At 49.8% G+C, this 20,786-nt stretch overlaps 1 protein-coding gene across 5 annotated transcripts in view; it reads right to left on the bottom strand.

Moving 5' to 3' along the window:
* Nucleotides 1-14,209, bottom strand: part of SLC44A2 (solute carrier family 44 member 2 (CTL2 blood group)) — a 35,357-nt gene extending 21,148 nt beyond the window's left edge. For all 5 annotated transcript variants that reach the window (XM_078360563.1, XM_078360565.1, XM_008987259.5 and 2 more), the window contains exon 1: nucleotides 14,104-14,209. Coding sequence is in view for 3 of the 5 variants with exons in the window: in XM_008987259.5 (XP_008985507.3) it covers nucleotides 14,104-14,134 (31 nt within the window). In the remaining 2 variants the exon portion in view is untranslated. The remainder of the gene's footprint in view (nucleotides 1-14,103) is intronic.
* Between the last annotated feature and the right edge of the window lie 6,577 nt (nucleotides 14,210-20,786).

The following is a 20,786-nucleotide window of genomic DNA, read 5'->3' as shown; positions in this document are numbered from 1 at the left end:
AGGCTCCACCTAAACACCTGGACCACAGGCGAGGCCCTGAGGCACCAAGTCATGCCCTTGGATGACCCAGACTCCCAAGGAAGCCCTGTGGTTCTTTCTCGAAGTCTCTGCCAGCCCAAAGACTGGCTGGTCCCACCCTACCTATTCCAAGCAGTGGAGAGAGAGCAGGACACAGGCCTCTTCTTTTCCCAGTGTAGACTGGGTGCCCTGGGGACATTCGGGTTTATTTGTGCCCCACCCACCAGCTCCACACTGAGGAATCCTAAAAGTTGAGCCCTCAGGAAGCCGTTGTCTCTGAGCTGCACACCCGTGTGACATCTGTTTTCCCCCAACACACGTGGGCATCTCATACTCAGTATGGCGGCATCCAAGCTTTTTTTGAGACAAAGTTTCACTCTTGTTGCCCAGGCTGGAGTGCAATGGCAGGATCTCGGCTCACTGCAACCTCCGCCTCCCGGGTTCAAGTGATTCTCCTGACTCAGCCTCCCAAAGAGCTGAGATTACAGGTGCCCACCACCGTGCCCAGCTAATTTTTTGTATTTTTAGTAGAGACGGGGTTTCACCATGTTGACCAGGATGGTCTCATTCTCTCGACCTCGTGATCCACCTGCCTGGGCCTCCCAAAGTGCTGGGATTACAGGCATGAGCCATTGCATCTGGCCAATTTTTTGTAATTTTAGTAGAGATGGGGTTTTGCAATGTCACCCAGGCTGGTCTCAAACTTCTGGCCTCAGATGATCCTCCCACCTTGGCCTCCCAAAGTGCTAGAATTACAGGCATGAGCCACCACACCTGGCCAGCACCCGGCCTTTTTTTTGAGACGTATTTTCACTCTTGTTACCCAGGCTGGAGTGCAATGGTGCAATCTCAGCTCGGTGCAATCTCAGCTCACCGCAACCTCCGCCTCCTGGGTTCAGGCAATTCTCCTGCCTCAGCCTCTTGAGTAGCTGGGATTACAGGCATGCACCACCATGCTCAGCTAATTTTTGTATTTTTAGTAGAGATGGGGTTTCACCATGTTGACCAGGATGGTCTTGATCTCTTGACCTTGTGATCCACCCGCCTCAGCCTCCCAAAGTGCTGGGATTACAGGCGTGAGCCACCGCGCCCAGCTGCACCCGGCCTTTTCACACAGCCCTGTCATCTCCTCCCTGGACAAACACAGGTATCTTCTATCTTCCCTATAGCGGTCAACATGGTGAAACCCCGTCTCTACTAAAAAAACAAAACAAACAAACAAAAAACAAAAAGTAGCCGGATATGGTGGTGCATGCCTGTAATCTCAGCTACTCGGGAGGCTGAGGCAGGAGAGTTGCTTAAACCTGAGAAGCAGAGGTAGCAGCGAGCCGAGATCGCACCCACACCATTGCTCTCTAGCCTGGGCGACAAGAGTGAAACTCCATCTTAAAAAAACAAAAATTCCACATGGATTAATCATGCAAACATATAAAACTCAAAACTATTATAAGTATGAAGGGAAAGCTTAAGAGAATACTTCTGCCATCCAGTAGGCAGTAAGACTGGTAAAGCCAGAAGGCAGAGATAGGGGAGTACCATCAACCTATTTTATAGCAGAGGGAATGGAGGCTAAGGGAAGGGAAGGGGCTTTGCTAGTCAACTGAGTGATTTGCCCCCAGTCTAGGTTTGATGGGTAAGTGGGAGCCATGGAGGGCATTTGGGCAGGAGCATGATAGGGCCGCACTGGGGAGGGGAGAACACATGGGGGAGTCTCAGCTGTCTCGGGAAAAGACTGGGGAGCCTGAGGGTTTGGTGCCATGAGTGGGACAGCTAGGCCATGCCCGCCTGTGTGAACTTGAGTTAGTCCTCTGTGAGATGGAACTAAAAAGGCAGAGAGAGGTGCCTGGCATACACTTGGCTCAAGGCCTGGCTTTGTGGGCTCTCAGGAAAGAGGGAACATTGGTATCGTCTTGTGATGGTTTCTATTAGCTCTCATTAACGTTAGGTGGGTGGGGATGAAGGGAGGGGAACAGCAAATACTAATGGCTTCTGCTCGTGATGCTCTAAACTCTGAAGGTCGGAACTTGCTGTATCTCTGCAACAACACTGCAAGATCATAATAAGCACAAGCTGGGCGTGGTGGCCGGTGCCCGTAGTCCTGGCTACCAGGGAGACTGAGGTAGGAGGATGACTTCAGCCCAGGAGTTACAGGCAGCAGTGAGCTGTGATGGCACCATCACACTACAGCCTTGGCAACAGAACAAGACCCTGTCTCTAAAAATAAAAGTGAAATAGAGACCAAGCATGGTGGCTCAATACTGTAATCCTAGCACTTGAGGAGGCTGAGGTGGGTGGATGGCTTGCGTCCTGGAGATCAAGACCAGCCTGGGCAACATGGCGAAACTTTGTCTCTACAACAACAACAAAAAAATTAACTGGGCGTGGTGGCATGCCTTTGTAGTCCCAGCTACTTGGGAGGCTGAGGTGAGAGAATCTTTGAGCCCAGGGAGATAGAGGTTGCAGAGAACTGAGATTGCGCCACTGACCTCCAGCCCAGAAACAGAATGAGACCGTGTCTATTTCACTATGTGTATGGAAACAGAGTTTCACTCTGTTTCAATAAATAAATAAACATAGTAATAAAATGTTACACAGTTCACCTCATTTCATCCTTACTTTTTTTTTCCTTTTGAGATAGGTTCTCACTGTCACCCAGGCTGGAATGCAGTGGCACCATCTTGGCTCACTGCAGCCTCGACCTCCCAGGCTCAAGTGATCCTCCACCTCAGCTGGGACTACAGGCACATGCCCCCATGCTTGGCTAACATTTGTATTTTTTGGTAGAGACAGGGTTTTGCTATGCTGCCCAGGCTGGTCTCCAAATCCTGAGCTCAGGCGATCATTGACGGTCTAAAGTGCGAACCACCATGTCCAGCCCGCCTCCTGTCATTATCCCCATTTGAGACAGAGCAACTGAGGCCTAGAGAGAAACAGGTGCCCATGCTGTGAAAGATTTCAATGAGCAGACCCAGGCCATCCAGCTTCTGAGTCAACGTTTAGACAGTTAACCTTCAAACAACACAGGTTTGAACTTCACGGGTCCCCTTAAACACCAATTTTCTTCCGCCTCTGTTACCCCTGACACAGCAAGACCAACAACCCCTCCCCTTCCTCTTCCTCCTCAGCTCACTCAGTGTGAAGACCTTTTTTTTTTTTTTTTGAGACGGAGTCTTGCTCTATCACCCTGGCTGGAGTCTACCGGTGCGATCTCCGCTCACTGCAACCTCAGCCTCCCAGGTTCAAGGGATTCCCGTGCCTCAGCCTCCTGAGTAGCTTGGACTACAGGTGTGAGCCACCACGCCCAGCTAATTTGTATATTTCTAGTAGAGATGGGGTTTCACCAGCCTCGGCAGCCTCTGAGGTGGGATGACGACTTGAACACAGGAGTTACAGGCAGCAGGGAGCTGTGATGGTACCACTGCACTACAGCCTTGGCAGCAGAGCAAGACCCTGTCTCTAAAAACAAAAGTGAAATAGAGACCGAGCATGGTGGCTCAATCCTGTAAACGTAGTGCTTCAGGAGGCTGAGGTGGGTACCTGTCCTGTGGCTGCCCCAGAACCTGGGAGGGAGGCTGCTGTGAAGGGTAGTACAGGGAACAGGAGACCCATCTGAGGCTCAGCCCTAGCCGTCAGCCCAGCTGCGGAGAAGTTTACTGCCTGGAGACTCCCCTTGCCCGTGCCTCCAGCTACAAAACAATTCAATTGCTTTTTTTGTTTGTCCAAAATAAAACCTCAGCTAGCTCTACCAAAAGAAAAAAAAAAAAAAAAGAAAAAGAAATGCTGTTTCACCATGTTGGCCAGGCTGGTCTCAAATTCCTGACCTCAAGTGATCTGCCCATCTCGGCCTCCCAAAATGCTGGGATTACAGGTGTGAGCCACTGCGCCCGGCCCTAATTTTTATTTTTATTTTTAGTACAGACAGGGTTTTTGCTATGTTGGCCAGGCTGCTCTTGAACTCCTGACCTCAAGTGATCCACCTGCCTTGGCCTCCCAAAGTGCTGGAACTACAGGTGTTAGCCACTGCACCCAGCCTCTGAAGACCTTTTTGATGATCCACTTCCACTTAATGAATAATAACCATATTTTCAGCCGGGCACGGTGGCTTACGCCTATAATCCCAGCACTTTCGGAGGCCAAGGCGGGTGGATCATGAGGTCAAGAGATCGAGACCGTCCTGGTCAACAAGGTGAAACCCCGTCTCTACTAAAAATACAAAAATTAGCTGGGCATGGTGGCACATGCCTGTAGTCCCAGCTACTTGGGAGGCTGAAGCAGAAGAATCACTTGAACCCAGGAGGCAGAGGTTGCAGTGAGCCGAGATCGCGCCACTGCACTCCAGCATGGATGACAGAGTGAGACTTCATCTCAAACACACACACACACAAATTTATTACCTCACAGCTCAGGAGGGCAGAAGTACAAAATGCATCTCACTAGGCTACAATCGAGGTGTAGGCAGTGCTGTGATTCTTTCAGAGATTCTAGGGGAAAATCTGTTTCCTTGCCTGTTTCACGTTTTAGAGGCTGCCCACATTCCTTGGCTCCTGGCCTCTTCTTCCATTTTTAAAGCCAGCAATCACATCAAACCCACTATGCTTCCTTTGTTTCGTGTCCTCCTCTGACTCCGCTATCTCCCTCTTCCATTTTTTTTTAAAGAGACAGGGTCTTACTATGTTGCCCAGGCTGGTCTCAAACTCCTGGGCTCAAGCAATCCTCCTACCTTGGCCTCCCAAAGTGCTTGAACTACAGACGTGAGCCACTATACCCAGCCAAAGTCTTCAACTTGGTCAGGTGCAGTGGCTTATGCCTGTAATCCCAGCACATTGGGAAGCCAAGGAGGGCAGATCACTTGAGGTCAGGAGTTTGAGACCAGCCTGGCCAACATGATGAAACCCAGTCTCTACTAAAAATACAAAAAAGTAACCAGGCCTAGTGGCATGCACCTGTAGTCCCAGCTACTTGGGAAGCTGAGGTGGGAGAATCACTTGAACCCAGGAGGCAGAGGTTGCAGTGAGCCAAGAGCTTGCCACTGCATTCCAGCCTGGGCAACAGAGCAAGACTCCATCTCAAAATAAAAAAATTAAAAAAAAGAAAAGAAAAAAATAACTATATTAGCTAAGTGTGGTGGTACATGCCTGTGGTCCCAGTTCACAGTTCACTACAGCCTACCACTAGGGAGGCTGAGGTGGGAGGATCACTTGAGCCCAGGAGGCAGAGGCTACAGTGAGCTGTGATCACACCACTACACTCCAGACTGGATGACAGAAACCCTGTCTCTAAAAAAAACAAAGCAAACTAATAAAAATAACAAAACAAAAATAACCCCTCCCATCCCCACTAACCATTAGTGTGATCCCATTTCACAACGGGCACACTGAGGCTGCTTGGTCAGACCACACAGCTGGTAAGAGACACAGACAGGAATCAAACCAGGCCCTGCTGGAGCCAACCCAGGCCTTTTCCTTGGCAGGTACTGGGAGAAGCAGCGATAACGTTGCCGCAATGGTGGGGAAGAACAATTGGGAAAATTGGGCTGTTGGACAAGGCCAGGATTGAGGGAGGCAGTCTTCAGGTCCCAGCCTTGCTGGCGGTGACAGCTGACCCACCCAGTGTAGTGGGCGTGTGTGATAAGAGAACAGCCACAGCCTGCCCAGTCACAGTGCTGGTGCCAGGACATCAAATGCCACCCAGCCCCCACAGCTTCTGGACACTGGCCAAGTCCCCAAGAGCTGCAGTGGCCCAAGGCCTCACCCACACAGCCAGCCACTGGCCTCTGCCTTCCCAGAAGTCTGTGCCTGCGGAATGAGCATCACCAGCTGCCCACATACCTCCTTTTGACAAAGGGTTTGAGGACAGCATCTAGGTGGGGAGGCGCAGAAGGGTTAAGGGCAAAAGATAAGAGCGCCTACTGTATGCTGGACTCTGCTAGGCACCAAGCCAGACTTTGCTTCTAAAAACAGTTAAGCTTTTTTTTTTTTTCTTTGAGACGGAGTTTCGCTCTTGTTACCCAGGCTGGAGTGCAACGGCACAATCTCGGCTCACCGCAACCTCCGCCTCCTGGGTTCAGGCAATTCTCCTGCCTCAGCCTCCTGAGTAGCTGGGATTACAGGCACGTGCCACCATGCCCAGCTAATTTTTTGTATTTTTAGTAGAGACAGGGTTTCACCATGTTGACCAGGATGGTCTTGATCTCTTGATCTCGTGATCCACCCGCCTCGGCCTCCAAAGTGTTAGGATTACAGGCTTGAGCCACCGCGCCCGGCGTAAGCTTTTTTTTTTTAAAGACAGAATCTCCTTTCTTTTTTTTTTTTTTTTTTTTGAGATGGAGTCTCACTCTGTTGCCAGGCTGGAGTGCAGTGGCATGATCTCAGCTCACTGCAACCTCCGTCTCCTGAGTTCAAGCGATTCTCCTGCCTCAGCCTACCCAGTAGCTGGGATTACACTACAGGCGCATGCAGCCACACCCAGCTAATTTTTGTGTTTTTAAAATTAGAGATGGAGTTTCACCATGTTGGCCAGGATGGTCCTGATCTCTTGACCTCATGAGCCGCCCTCCTCAGCCTCCCAAGGTACTGGGATTACAGGCATGAGCCACTGTGCCTGGCAAGACAGGGTCTCCTTTCTCGTCCAGGCTGAAGTGCAGGGGTACAATCATGGCTCACTGCAGCCTTGACCTCCTGGGCTCAAGTGAGCCTCCCATCTCAGCCTCCCAAGTAGATGTGCCCGCAGGCATGCACCACCACACCCCGCTAATTTTTAATTTTTTTGTAGAGACAGGGTCTCACTATGTTGCCCAGGCTGGTATAGAATTCCTGGACTCAAGTGATCCTCCCTTTTCAGCATTTCGAAGTGCTGGGATTAAGGAATGACCCACCACACCCGGCTCAGCCTAAGAAGCTTTAAAATATCCAGATGCCACACACAAACAGAAATTAATAGGCCACAATCTGGAAGGAGACATTTTGGCTGAGCTGCCTCCGAGGTGAAAACAGCTAGCCGGAGATTTGTAGAAGATTCTTTCACATGGAAAGCTAAAATCTTCCATGCGGTCGAGGGCTTACTTACATTGTTTTCAGTCCCCCTGCCAGGACAGAGGGAATTTCTTAATTTTATTATATGAGTTTACTCATTTACTTGTATATTCGAGACAAGGTCTTATTCTGTTACCTAGCTTGGAGAGCGGTGGCACAATATCGGCTCACTACAACCTCCACCTCCCAGGTTCAAGCAATTCTCCCGCCGCAGCCTCCCCAGTAGCTGGGATTACAGGCACAAGCCGCCACACCTGGCTAATTTTTGTTGTTTGTTTTTTTTTTTTGAGACAGAGTTTTGCTCTTGTTACCCAGGCTGGAGTGCAATGGCGCGATCTCAGCTCACCGCAACCTCTGCCTCCTGGGTTCAGGCAATTCTCCTGCCTCAGCCTCCTGAGTAGCTGGGATTACAGGCACGTGCCACTATGCCCAGCTAATTTTTTGTATTTTTAGTAGAGATGGGGTTTCACCATGTTGACCAGGATGGTCTCGATCTCTTGACCTTGTGATCCACCCGCCTCGGCCTCCCAAAGTGCTGGGATTACAGGCATGAGCCACTGCGCCCTGCCTAATTTTTGTATTTTTAATAGAGACAGGGTTTCACCTTGCTGGCCAGGCTGGTCTTGAACTCCTGACCTCAAGTGATCCGCCCACCTCAGCCTCCCCAAGTGCTGGGATTACAGGTGTGAGCCACTGCGCCCAACCTAAAATAATATTTTAAAATAATGCTCTCTACTGGCATAGAGGCACATGCCTATAGTCCTAGCTACTCAGGAGGTTGATGGGGGAGGAGCACTTGAGGGCTTGAGCCCAGGAATTCAGCTAGCTTGGAAAACATTGTGAGACTCCTATTCATTTTTTTTTTTTTTTTTTAATTTTTGTTAGAAATGGGGTTTCACCATGTTGGCCAGGCTGGACTTGAACTCCTGACCTTAAGTGATTCACCCACCTTGGCCTCCCAAAGTGCCGGGATTACAGGCATGAGCCACCATGCCCAGCGAAGACTCCCATTCATAAATAAATAAATTTTTAAAAATCATGCTCTCTTGGGGATTGATTGGGAAATGGCAAAAAAGGTCTCAGCAGGGTATGGTGGTTTATGCCTGTAATCCCAGAACACTGGGAGGCCGAGGCGGGCAGATCACCTGAAGTCAGGAGTGGCCAGCCTGGCCAACAAGGTGAAACCCAGTGGCTATCAAAAATACAAATATTAGCCAGGCCTGGTGGCTAATGCCCGTAATCTCAGCTACTTGGGACGCTGAGGCAGGAGAATCACTCCAACCCAGGAAGCAGAGGTTGCAGTGAGTCGAGATAATGCCACTGCACTCCAGCTTGGGCAATAAAAGTGAAACTCCATCTCAAAAAAAAAAAAAAAAAAAAAGGAAGAAAGAAAAGCAAAGTCTCTAGGGAGAATTCTTTACCAGGGCTCTGGAAATGTTTTCTGTTGGAGACCAGATATTAAAGACTTTAAGCTTTGTGGTTCACATATCATCTCTGTCATATATGTTTTTCTTTTTTTACAACCATTTAAAAATATAGCAGCCATTCTTAGCCCACTAGCCTTATAAAAGCAGGCCACCACCCAACAATCTAAATATAAGTAACATTGGCCATGTGCGGTGGCTCACGCCTATAATCCCAGCACTTGGGGAGGCTGAGGTGGGCGGATCACTTGAGCCCAGGAGTTCAAGACCAGCCTGGGCAACATGACAAAACATGGTCTCTTCAAAAAATACAAAAATTAACCGAGCATGGTAACTGGAACCTTGTAGTCCCAGCTCCTTGGGAGGCTGAAGCAGGAGAATTGCTTAAACCCAGGAGCGGAAGTTACAGTGAGCCAAGATTGTACTATTGCACTTCACCCTGGGTGACAGAGTGAGACCCTGTCTCAAAAAAAAAAAAAGTATATACTAATAAAATAATAATAATACAGATTGACCCTCCTTGGGCATGACAGGGCCCTGGAAATGCTCTTTTTTCCTCATCTGGGTGCTGGCTAGATGAGGTGTTCACTTTGTGAAAATGCCTTCAGCCTCATATATTTAGGATCTATGCCCTTTAATGTATGTATTTCCTACTTCAAAAAAAAGTTTAAAATAAATACTCCCTTTGATTGGTTAAATAACAGACAGTCCATCCACGAATGTGCTATTCTATGCTACTGTGCAAAAAGGTTATGCTGGGCACCATGGTACACACGTGTAATCAATGCCAGCTACTTGGGAGGCTGAGGCGGGAGGCTCCTTTCAACCCAGGAGTTCCAGGCTAGCCAAGGCAACACAGCAAGACCCTGTGTCTTTTCTTTTCATTTTAACCCTCTCTTTTTTTTTTGAGACGGAGTTTCGCTCTTGTTACCCAGGCTGGAGTGCAATGGTGCGATCTCGGCTCACTGCAACCTCCGCCTCCTGGGTTCAGGCAATTCTCCTGCTTCAGCCTCCTGAGTAGCTGGGATTACAGGCACGTGCCACCATGCCTAGCTAATTTTTTGTATTTTTAGTAGAGACGGGGTTTCACCATGTTGACCAGGATGGTCTCAATCTCTTGACCTCGTGATCCACCCGCCTCGGCCTCCCAAAGTGCTGGGATTACAGGCGTGAGCCACCGCGCCCGGCCTTTAACCCTCTCTTAAAATAATAATAACAAATGATTGAGGAAGCTTTGGAGGTGTTGACATGAGATCATCTCTAATATATATTAGGTAAAACAAAAACAACAAAAAAACACTAGGTGCCGTGGCTCCTGCCTATAATCCCAGCACTTTGGGAGGCCAATACAGGAGTATTGCTTGAGCCCAGTAGTTCACAACCAGACTGGGCAACAGGGTAAGACCCCACCTCTGAAAAAAAAAAGTGAGTTGACTATCGTGGTGCACACCTGTAGTCTCAACTACATGGGAGGCAGAAGCAGAAGGATCACTTGGCCTAGGAGTTTGAGGCTGCAGTGAGCTCTGACCATCCCACTGCACTCTAGGCTAGCCTAGGGATAGAGTGAAACCCTGTGTATCAACAACAAAAATAACAAGAAAGAATAAAATATTGTTCAGGGTGACAGAGCAAGAGGGAAACTTTCATAAAGCCATAACATCTCATATCTTTTCAATTTAAAGCATGTGACTGTATTATCCCTTTCAAAGAACACAGCCGAAAGTAACAACCTTTTCATACATACATATATATATGCGTATGTGTGTATATATATTTTAATATTACATATATACATTTTTTTGAGATGGAATTTCGAGCTTGTGGCCCAGGCTGGAGTGCAATGGCATAATCTCAGCTCACTGCAACGTCCACCTCCAGGGTTCAAGCAATTCTGACTCAGCCTCCCAAGTAGCTGGGACTACAGATGCACATCACCACACCCAGCTAATTTATTTATTTATTTATTTTGAGACGGAGTCTCTTGTTGCTCATGCTGGAGTGCAACGGCGTGATCTTGGCTTACTGCAACCTCTGCCTCCCGGGTTCAAGCAATTCTCCTGCCTCAACCTCCTAAGTAGTTGGGATTACAGGTGCACATCACCATGCCCGGCTAATTTTTGTATGTTTAGTAGAGACGGGGTTTCACAATGTTGGTCAGGCTGCTCTCGAACTCCTGACCTCGTGATCCACCCTCAGCCTCCCAAAGTGCTGGGATTACAGGCTTTAGCCACCACGTCCAGCCCTAATTTTTGTATTTTTAGTGGAGACGGGGTTTCACCATATTATTCAGGCTGGTCTGGAACTCCTGACTACGGGTGATTCACCTGCCTTGGCCTCTCAAATGCTGGGATGACAGCAGTAAGCCACCACACCCAGCCATATGTATATATATTTAAATCAGGTGCCAGGGCCTCAGTGTAGGCTGAACTGTATTCTATGGAATGGACGCAGGAAATCTGCTTTTTTTTTTTTTGAGACCGAGTTTCGCTGTTGTTACCCAGGCTGGAGTGCAATGGCACAATCTTGGTTCACTGCAACCTCCGCCTCCTGGGTTCAAGCAATCCTCCTGCCTCAGCCTCCTGAGTAGCTGGGACTACAGGCGCGCACCACCATGCCCAGCTAATTTTTGTATTTTTAGTAGAGGGTTTCACCTTGTTGACCAGGATGGTCTCAATCTCTTGACCTCGTGATCCACCTGCCTCGGCCTCCCAAAGTGCTGGGATTATAGGCGTGAGCCACCGTGCCCAGCCGGAAATCTGCTTTTTGAGGCAGGGCCTTCCTCTGTCATCCAGGCTGGAGTGCAGTGGCATGATCTTTGCTCACTGCAACCTCTGCTTCCTGGGTCAAGTGATTCTCCCATCTCAGCCTCCCAAGTAGACGGAACTACAGGTGAGCACCACCATGCTCAGTTAAAATTTTTTTTTTTAGATGGAGTCTCTGGGATTATAGGCATGTGCCACCACACCCAGCTAATTTTGTATTTTTAGTAGAGACAGGGTTCACCATGTTGGCCAGGCTGGCCTCCAACTCCTGACCTCAAGTGACCCACCCACCTCTGCCTCCCAAAATGTTAAGATTATAGGCATCAGCTCACACCTGTAATGTACGCCCAGCCAAGAGTCCATGTTTTAAATAAGCATCACTACTCTCCCCTCCAACCCCAGTTTTATTTCTCCCTGTTCAGAGTCTATTGTTTTGGATCCAGAATATTTTTCTGCACTGCTCTTACCAAGGGTGGACTGGCTGGAAAGGATGGCAGTGCCCATTGCTGACATCCTCCGGGGGCCCAGAGCCATTCCCCCATTTCCCTTGGAACTGCTGCCTTCCTCTAGATATGATCTCTGCTGAGGAACGCGCTTCCTGCCCAACCTGGTCTTGCCCAAGCCAATGCCTTGGGTTGTTTCTCCCTCAGCTCGTGGAAAGGCCAGGTCCACAGTAACACGAGCCCTGGCGGCCTTTCGGCACACTGAGTTTGCCAGCCTATGCAAAATGCTTCCTCCACCAGTGAGTGTGGTCAAGTGAACCCTACAGACAAAGACACAGAGCATCAGAGAGTCACGGACTCACCCAGGGCCACACAGCTCCTAAGTGTCAGAGCCAGGATTTGGGGCCTGGGTTTGTCTGACGTCCGTCCCTAAACTTCTGTGGGATGGGAAGCCATTAGGACAAGGGGGTAGTTGTGAGCTACTCTTCCACACCATCCCCAGGAGAAAGTTCCCTCCATCCATCAGGGACTTCATGGGGCAGTCCAAGGCCCCCAGGTTTTTGGTTCTGATGTGAAGCTTGCTTTTCCAAGCTAAGCAAAACCCCTACTTCAAGCAATCAAACCAGATGGCCCCTGTGGCCCCCAAGGCAAAATATAATTAAGTAACTATGTGGTTTGTTTGCTGTTCTTTCTCCGTGAAGCACACTTCCCCTAAATCTTCCCACGGCTGGCTCAACCTCCAGCCCTTAGTAACCTAAAATAATCGCTGATGTTTCTGCCACACAAGATCACACGATGTCCCGTTCTTTGCTTCACAATTTACACAACCTAAAATTACACATTCCTTCCCTTGACTACTCCCTGCGGTCAAAGACTTCGCTGCTGTATTCACTGCTGGGTTCCCAGAGTCTAGACCCCTGCCTAAATTGTGCTCAATAAATATTTGTTGATTGAAGGTACTCCCTTGAGCCCAGCACAAGGTCTGTCTGGCGGGGTCCCCTGTCTCGTGTGTGGGCCCGGGAGGTCTGCCTAGCTCCGCCCATGGCTCAGTTCCATCCTTTGGCCAAATTCAAGGCTGGGTGAATCCTATCATTGTCTACTCTGCCCCAGCCAAACCTCAGAGAGACCCAAGACCCCTCAGATGCTGCCCACAAGCAGACAAGACCTGGCTGGAACCCCAGACTGAGACTCTGAGGTCAGAGACAGCCTGTCACACACAAGGGACACACAGCACCTGCAGCCACTGGGGCTGGGGTTTGATCCCAAATCAAGATCAAGGGGGTCCCTCCAGGGGACTGGGCTGGCAGCTTCAGTCGGGAGCCAGCCAGGTCCTGCTGCCTCCCTTTGGCTGGGCTCTGCAGGGAAGGTCCCAGCCTCCCCTTCCCCCATCTATCTCTCCCAAAGCCTCCTGAGGCCACAGTCCCTGGGGGCAGGAAGGCACAGCTCTAGCCAACTTGTTTGTCTTGAATATTTTCGAGCAGTTTCCGGCCCCCTCCCCAAGGCCCTTCAGTGTCACAGTTTCCAGGAAGTTCTTGTCACACAACGAGGGGCGATATATTGTGCCTCTTTGCCTGCAGGGTAGTACCACATGGGGCTGGGGCTGAGTTGGGTCTTGGGGACCCAAAATGGAGAAGAGAAAGGAGAAACTGAGGATGGCAACTCTCCACGCCGTGGGAATCCAGGGGAGGGCGGCACCACACGGCGCTAGGGATGGAGAAGCCCACATTCTGGCCCCATCCCCGGGGCCAACTGACTCAGGCCGCCCCGAGAGGTTCGCGGGAGGGAGTTCTAGTGGCCAGCATCTCTCGAAATGGGAGGTGGGTGTCCCCATCCCCTTGCACAGGGCGGGGAAAGTTTCGCAATTGTTTCCTGCTTCCTTCCTGCCCCCTTGTCAGAGACGCCCTTCTTTCCGTCGTTTCCAGGCGGCTGGCCAGACCCGGTGGGCTCCCAGCTTGGGTATTCGGTCTGCCCAGTCTTGCCTCAGTTTCCCCATTTGGCTAACAGCCCTGGAGGGCTACTTCTGGCGGTAAGGTGCAGGAGGAAGAAGTGGACAAAGGGGTTCCAGAGTGGAAGGGGATTTGGGGAGGTCGGGGCCCTGTCTCTTTTCCGAGCCCGCATCGCCGCGCCTCCCCTCCCCCGCCCGCCATCTGAGCCGCCCAGATAACGGGACCTCCCCGGGCGGAGCATGCGCCGTGCACCCCGGCCCATTAGCCGGAGGGGGAGCTGGGGTTCCCGGGGAGGGGATGCGGGGCGACCCGGGTGGAGCAGGGGGCTTGGGATCCGCGCAGTGTAGGATGCGGGGGCCCGAGCGCGGAGGGCCCTCCAGCGGCAGCGCGGGTGCCTAGGGTTTCAGATGTCCCCCTGGCTCAAGGTCCCCCCACCCCCAGGTCAGCAGAGGCGGCCCCTGACCGGAGGCGGCTCCTACCGTAGGCTCCGTTTTTCCGCTCGTCCTCCATGGCCGCGGCGGGCGGGAGGCGAAGTCCGAGCCAGCGCGACCCCAGCCCGGGCGGGCGGGAGGCTCCGCGGGCTGCAGCGCCCCGCCCCGGGCCCCGGCCCCGCCCCGCCCGCCGGACCCGCCCCCGCGCGGCTCCTCCAATGGGAGCCTTAAGCGGGCGAGGGCGGGGCCCAGAGGCGGACCTGGCTTGGGAGGGGTGGAGCCCCAACCTTTGTTTCCAGTCTTGGCTCTCAAGTAATCCTCTGCGTGGGCACAGAGAGGTCTGTCATTCATTCATTCATTTATTCATTCATCTATGCATTTCATCGTCAAGGAGATCGTGACAGTGGGTGTGGTTGCGCGGGCCTGTAATCCCAGCCACTCTGGAGGCTGAGGCAGGAGGATCACTTGGGCCAAAGAGTACCAGACCAGCCTGGACAACATAGTGAGATCCGGTCTCTAAAAGGTACATTGGCCAGGCGGAGTGGTTTACACCTGTAATCCCAGCACTTTGGGAGGCCGAGGCGGGTGGATCACGAGGTCAAGAGATCGAGACCATTCTGGTCAACATAGTGAAACCCCGTCTCTACTAAAAATACAAAAAAAAAAAAAAAAATTAGCTGGGCACGGTGGCGCGTGCCTATAATCCCAGCTACTCAGGAGGCTGAGGCAGGAGAATTGCCTGAACCCAGGAGGCGGAGGTTGTGGTGAGCCGAGATCACGCCATTGAACTCCAGCCTGGGTGAAAAGAGCGAAACTCAGTCTCAAAAAAAAAAAACAAAACAAAAACTCCCGTGCTGGTCAGTAGTGGGATCGCCCCTGTGAATAGCCACTGCACTCCAGCCTGGGCAACATAGCGAGACCCCGTCTCTTAAAAAAAAAAAATTAACCGGGCTTGATGATGCACACTTGTAATTCAGCTACTTCGGAGGCTGAGGCAGATGGATCACTTGAGTCCAGGAGTTTGAGGCTGCAGTGAGCTATGATTGTGCCACTGCATTTCAGCCTGGGCAACCCTGTCTCAAAATAATAATAATAATAACTAATAGTAATAATAATAAAAGATGGATAGATAAATAATTGATAACTATTGATCACCACATACCACTGAACATACCAAAAGATGCCATTTTATTTATTTATTTTTATTTTTTGGAGATGGAGTCTTGCTCTGTAGCCCAGGCAGGAGTGCAGTGGCACAACCTCGGCTCACTGCAACCTCTGCCTCCTGGGTTCAAGCGATTCTCTTGTCTTAATGTCCCGAGTAGCTGGGATTACAGGGGCCCGTCACCACGCCCAGCTAATTTTTTGTATTTTAGTAGAGACGGGATTTCACCGTGTTGCCCAGGCTGGTCTCAAACTCCTGACCTCGTGATCCGCCCATCTCAGCCTCTTGAAGTGCTGGGATTACAGGCGTGAGCCACCGCACCCAAGATACCGTTTTCATTCATTAGATTAATAAGAATTTTAGAGTTTGGTAGCATGAAATCAGGTGAGTGAGTGCTTTAAAGCAGAATGTTTTCTGGCAGAAAGAGTAAATCCAAGTCATGTTCACCCGGTGCCATTCCTGCCTGGCACAGTGTGTGTGCATGGAATGTAGTAACCAAGGGGTGTTCCCTGCAGCCTTGACAATTATTGTGAAAAATGGGTGAAAACATCACTGCACTCCAGCCTGGGTGACAGAGTGAGACCCTGTCTCAAAAAATAAAAAAAAAAAAAGAATAAAGCATAAAGCACAAAGTCATCAGAGACATGTAAATTAAAGCCTCGATGAGATACCATTGCACACCCACCTGAGTAGCTAAAATTAAAAAGTCTGGTCGAACCAAGTGTTGAGGAAGATGGGAAGCATATGGGGTTCTCCTACTCTGTTGGTGAGAATGTAAAATGGCGCAACCACTTGGAAAATAATCTGACAGTTTCTTCTTTCTTTCTTTCTCCATGTTGGTCAGGCTGGTCTCAAATCCCTGACCTCAGGTGATCTGCCTGCCTCTGCCTCCCAAAGTGCTGGGATTACAGGCATGAGCCACCGCACCTGGCCTGATCTGGCAGTTACTTGCAAAGTTAATGCCCTAGAAATTGCACTCCTAGGTATATACCCAAGAAAAGTATAGGTGAAGAAAAGAAAAAACCCACAGAGACTTTCATATAAATGTTCATGGCAGCTTTATAGTATCCTTATTCATAATGGCAAAAACAAAACAAAACAAAAACCTAGGGGCTGGGTTCGGTGGCTCACACCTGTAATCCCAGCACTTTGGGAGGCTGAGGAGGGTGGATCACAAGATCAGGAGTTCAAGACCATCCTGACCAACATGGTGAAACCCCATGTCTACTAAAAATACAAAAATTAACTGGGCATGGTGGCACCCGCCTGTAATCCCAGCTACTCAGGAGGCTGAAGCAGGAGAATCGCTTGAACCCAGGAGGCAGAAGTTGCAGTGAGCCGAGATTTTGCAACTGTACTCCAGCCTGGGCAATGGAGTGAGACTCTGTCTCAAACAAACAAAAAAACTAGGAGCAACCTAAATTCCCATTAACGGTTCAGTGGTGAAGCAGACCACTGTGGGTTTCACCCATACCATGGGATTGTCCTTAGAGATGAGAAATGCATGTTTTATTCTTCTTTTTCTTTTCTTTTCTTTTTTTTTTTAAGGGACAGGATCTTTCTCTGTTGCCCAGGCTGGAGTGCAGCAGTGCAGTCATAGCTGACTGAAGCCCTGACCCCTCAGCTCAAGCAATGCTCCTGCCTCAGCCTCCCAAGTTGCAGAGACTACGGAAACACACCATCATGCCTGGCTAATTTTTTAAGTTTTTGGAGAGATGGGGCTCTCCCTAATAGGTGCCCAGTCTGGTCTCGAGTGATCCTTCTGTCTCAGTCTCCTAAAGTGCTGAAATTAAAGGTGTGAGCCACAGCACCCAGTCCAGGAATAAACTATTGATGCAGGCAAAAAATATGGATGAATCTCCCCAAAAAGCATACTGTTGTGTGAAAGAAACCACACACTTTTTGTTCCTGAAATTCTAGAGCAGGCATAGCTAATCAACCTATAGCAACAGAACATAGATCATTGGTTGACTTTTGGGACAGTGATAATGGCCAGGATGACAGGAGCAGCTTCTGGGAACTGGAAATGGGATTGTAGTGACGTAGCTTAGTTCAGTTTGTGAATACTTCATACTTCATACTTCATCTTTCCCCTTCCACCTCCCCAACTCCTTTTTTGTTTGAGACACAGTCTCGCTCTGTCACCAGGCGCCAGGTTGGAGTGCAGTGGCACGATCTCGGCTCACTGCAACCTCTGCCTCCCAGGTTCAAGCAATTCTCCTGCCTCAGCCTCCCGGGTAGCTGGCCTACAGGCACACGCCACCACACCCAGCTAATTTTTTTTTTGTATTTTTAGTAGAGATGGGGTTTCACCATGTTGGCCAGGATGATCATGATCTCTTGACCTCGTGATCTGCCCACCTTGGCCTCCCAAAGTGCTGGGATTGCAGGTTTGAGCCACCGCACCTGGCCTCCTATTTTTTTCTTTTTTCTTTTTTTTTTTTTTTTTGAGACAGAATCTTGCCCTGTTGCCCAAGCTGGAGTGCAATGGCAATTTTTGTATTTTTACTAGACACGCAGTTTTGCCATGTTGCCCAGCATGGTCTCAAACTCCTGACCTCAAGAGATCCACCCACCTCAGCCTCCCAAAGTGCTGAGATTACAGGCGTGAGCCACTATGCCTGGCCTCGACTTCTGCCCTTTAAAAATATATTGCTCAGGCCGGGCGTAGTGGCTCACGCCTGTAATCCAAGCACTTTGGAGGCCAAGCTGGGCGGATCACCTGAGGTCGGGAGTTCAACACCAGCCTGACCAACATGGAGAAACCCATGTCTTCAAAAAAGTATATATATATTGCTCAGCCGGGTGTGGAGTCTCATGCCTGTAATCCCAGCAGTTTGGGAGGCTGAGGCAGGGGCATCACCTGAGGTCGGGAGTTCAACACCAGCCTGACCAACATGGAGAAACCCCATCTCTACTAAAAATGCAAAAATAATTAGCCAGGCATGGTGGCTCGGGCCTGTAATTCCAGCTACTCAGGAGGCTGAGGCAGGAGAATCACTTAAACCCGGGAGGTGGAGGTGGTGGGGAGCCGAGATGGCGCCATTGCACTCCAGCCTGGGTAACAAAATCGAAATGTCGTCTAAAAAACATTTTTTTTTTTTTGAGATGGAGTTTCGCTCTTGTTACCCAGGCTGGAGTGCAATGGCGCGATCTCGGCTCACCACCACCTCCACCTCCTGGGTTCAGGCAATTCTCCTGCCTCAACCTCCTGAGTAGCTGGGATTACAGGGGTGCACCACCATGCCCAGCTAATTTTTGTATTTTTAGTAGAGACGGGGTTTCACCATGTTGACCAGGATGGTCTCGATCTCTTGACCTCGTGATCCACCCACTTCAGCCTCCCAAAATGCTGGGATTATAGGTGTGAGCCACCGCGCCCAGCCAAAAAGATTTATTTAATAAATAAATAAATAAAATATGTTGCTCTTCCCAGTCCAGTCACCAGCATCATGCTCTTTTATTCCTTTTTCAAGTCCCTTGTGGGGAAGAATGTGGTCATGGAACTCAATAATGTGGACATCTGTGGCACCCTTCATTCAATAGATCAGTATCTCAACATCAAACGAGCTGGCACAAGTGTCATACACCTTGAGAAATATCCTCACAAGTTATCAGTGAAGAACTGCTAGGCTCAGTTTGATGGCTCACACCTGTAATCCCAGCACTTTGGGAGACCGAGGCAGGTGAATCACCTGAGGTCAGGAGTTCGAGACCAGCCTTGCCAACATGGCAAAATCCCATCTCTACTAAAATACAAAATTTAGACTGGGGCAGTGGCAGGTGGATCACCTGAGGTCAGGAGTTCAAGACCAGCCATGCCAACATGGCAAAAACCCATCCCTACCAAAGTACAAAACTTAGCCCAGGACAGTGGCAGGCGCCTGTAATCCCAGCTACTCGGGAGGCTGAGGCAGGAGAATTAGTGGAACCTGGGAGGCGGAGGTTGCAGTGAGCTGAAATCACACCACTACACTCCAGCCTGAGCAACAGAGCAAGACTCTGTCTCAAAGGAAAAAAAAAAAAAAGCAGGGACTGCTTCATTCTGGGCTTAGTGGTCCCATACAGGCAGTTCCCAGCAGAGGAGGTGGACACATGTTGCCACAGCGTGGAGCAAGGAAGAAAGCCCAGCAGCAGTAAGTGACGACCCCACCTTCTCCTCCCCTCCCTCTTCCTTGGTGACCCGTAACCCCAAGTCCCAGCCTAGGACCCCTAACTCCCAATACTTGAAGGTTTTTTTTTTTTCTTTTAACTAATGATGGTTTTGTGAGTTTTTTTTTTTAAAGGGATGATTGGATAAGAGGAATAATAGGGAGCAGGTATCCTTTCTGAGCAGGGCAGAAGAGGTAGGCTGGGAAACTTCAAAGCCTTCCCAATCCCCAGCACCTGCCTTTCTCACTACCTCCCTGGAGATGGTGGGAGGGAGGGCTTCCTGGGTCTTTCCAGGGCAGTATGTGAATCACTCGGGGGATGGAAGGAATCTGTCCCACATCAGGAATACAATTTATGATGAAAAAAAATATATATATATAAAACCCAGCACTTTGATGCCAGGGCAGATCACCTGAGGTCGGGAGTTCGAAACCGACTTCACCAACACAGAGAAACCCTGTCTCTACTAGAAATACAAAATTAGCTGGGCGTGGTGGTGCATGTGTGTAATCCCAGTTACTCAGGAGGCTGACTCAGAAGAGTCGCTTGAACCCAGGAGGTGGAGGTTGTGGTGAGCCGAGATTGTGCCATTGCACTCCAGCCTGGGCAACAAGAGTGAAATTCTGTCTAAAATAAATAAATAAATAAATGTGTGTGTGTGTGTGCACACGTGTGTGTTACATGTTGCTGGGTGCAGTGTCTCACACATATTGGGAGGCTAAGGCAGGAGGATTGCTTGAGCGCAGAGGTTCCAGATCAGCTTGGGTAATCAAGTGAGACCTCATATTTAATAAAAAATAATAAACAGGCCGGGCATGATGGTTCATGCCTGCAATCCAAGCACTTTGGAGGCCAAGGCGGGTGGATCACGAGGTCAAGAGATCGAGACTATCCTGGTCAACATGGTGAAACCCCGTCTCTACTAAAAATACAAAAAATTAGCTGGGCATAGTAGCATGTGCCTGTAATCCCAGCTACTCAGGAGGCTGAGGCAGGAGAATTGCCTGAACCCAGGAGGTGGAGGTTGCGGTGAGCCGAGATTGCGCCATTGCACTCCAGCCTGGGTAACAAGAGCAAAACTCCGTCTCAAAAATAAAGAAAGAAAGAAAGAGAGAAAATAAAATAAAAAATAATAAACAAATAAATAACAATATGTTACATTTTGGCCGGGTGAGATGGCACACACCTATAATCCCAGCACTTTGGGAGGCCAAGGCAGGTGGATCACAAGGTCAGGAATTCAAGACCAGATTGGCCAACATGGTGAAACCCCGTCCCTACTAAAAAACACAAAAATTAGCTGGGCATGTGGGCTCATGGCTGTAATCCCAGCTACTTGGGAGGCTGAGGTAGAAGAATTGCTTGAACCGGGACCTGGGAGGCAGAGGTTGCAGTGAGCCAAGATTGCGCCACT

The sequence above is a fragment of the Callithrix jacchus genome, chromosome 22 (assembly GCF_049354715.1).
Source record: "Callithrix jacchus isolate 240 chromosome 22, calJac240_pri, whole genome shotgun sequence".
In the NCBI taxonomy this organism is placed as follows: Eukaryota; Metazoa; Chordata; class Mammalia; order Primates; family Cebidae; genus Callithrix; species Callithrix jacchus.
This window is presented reverse-complemented; position numbering and strand designations above follow the sequence as displayed.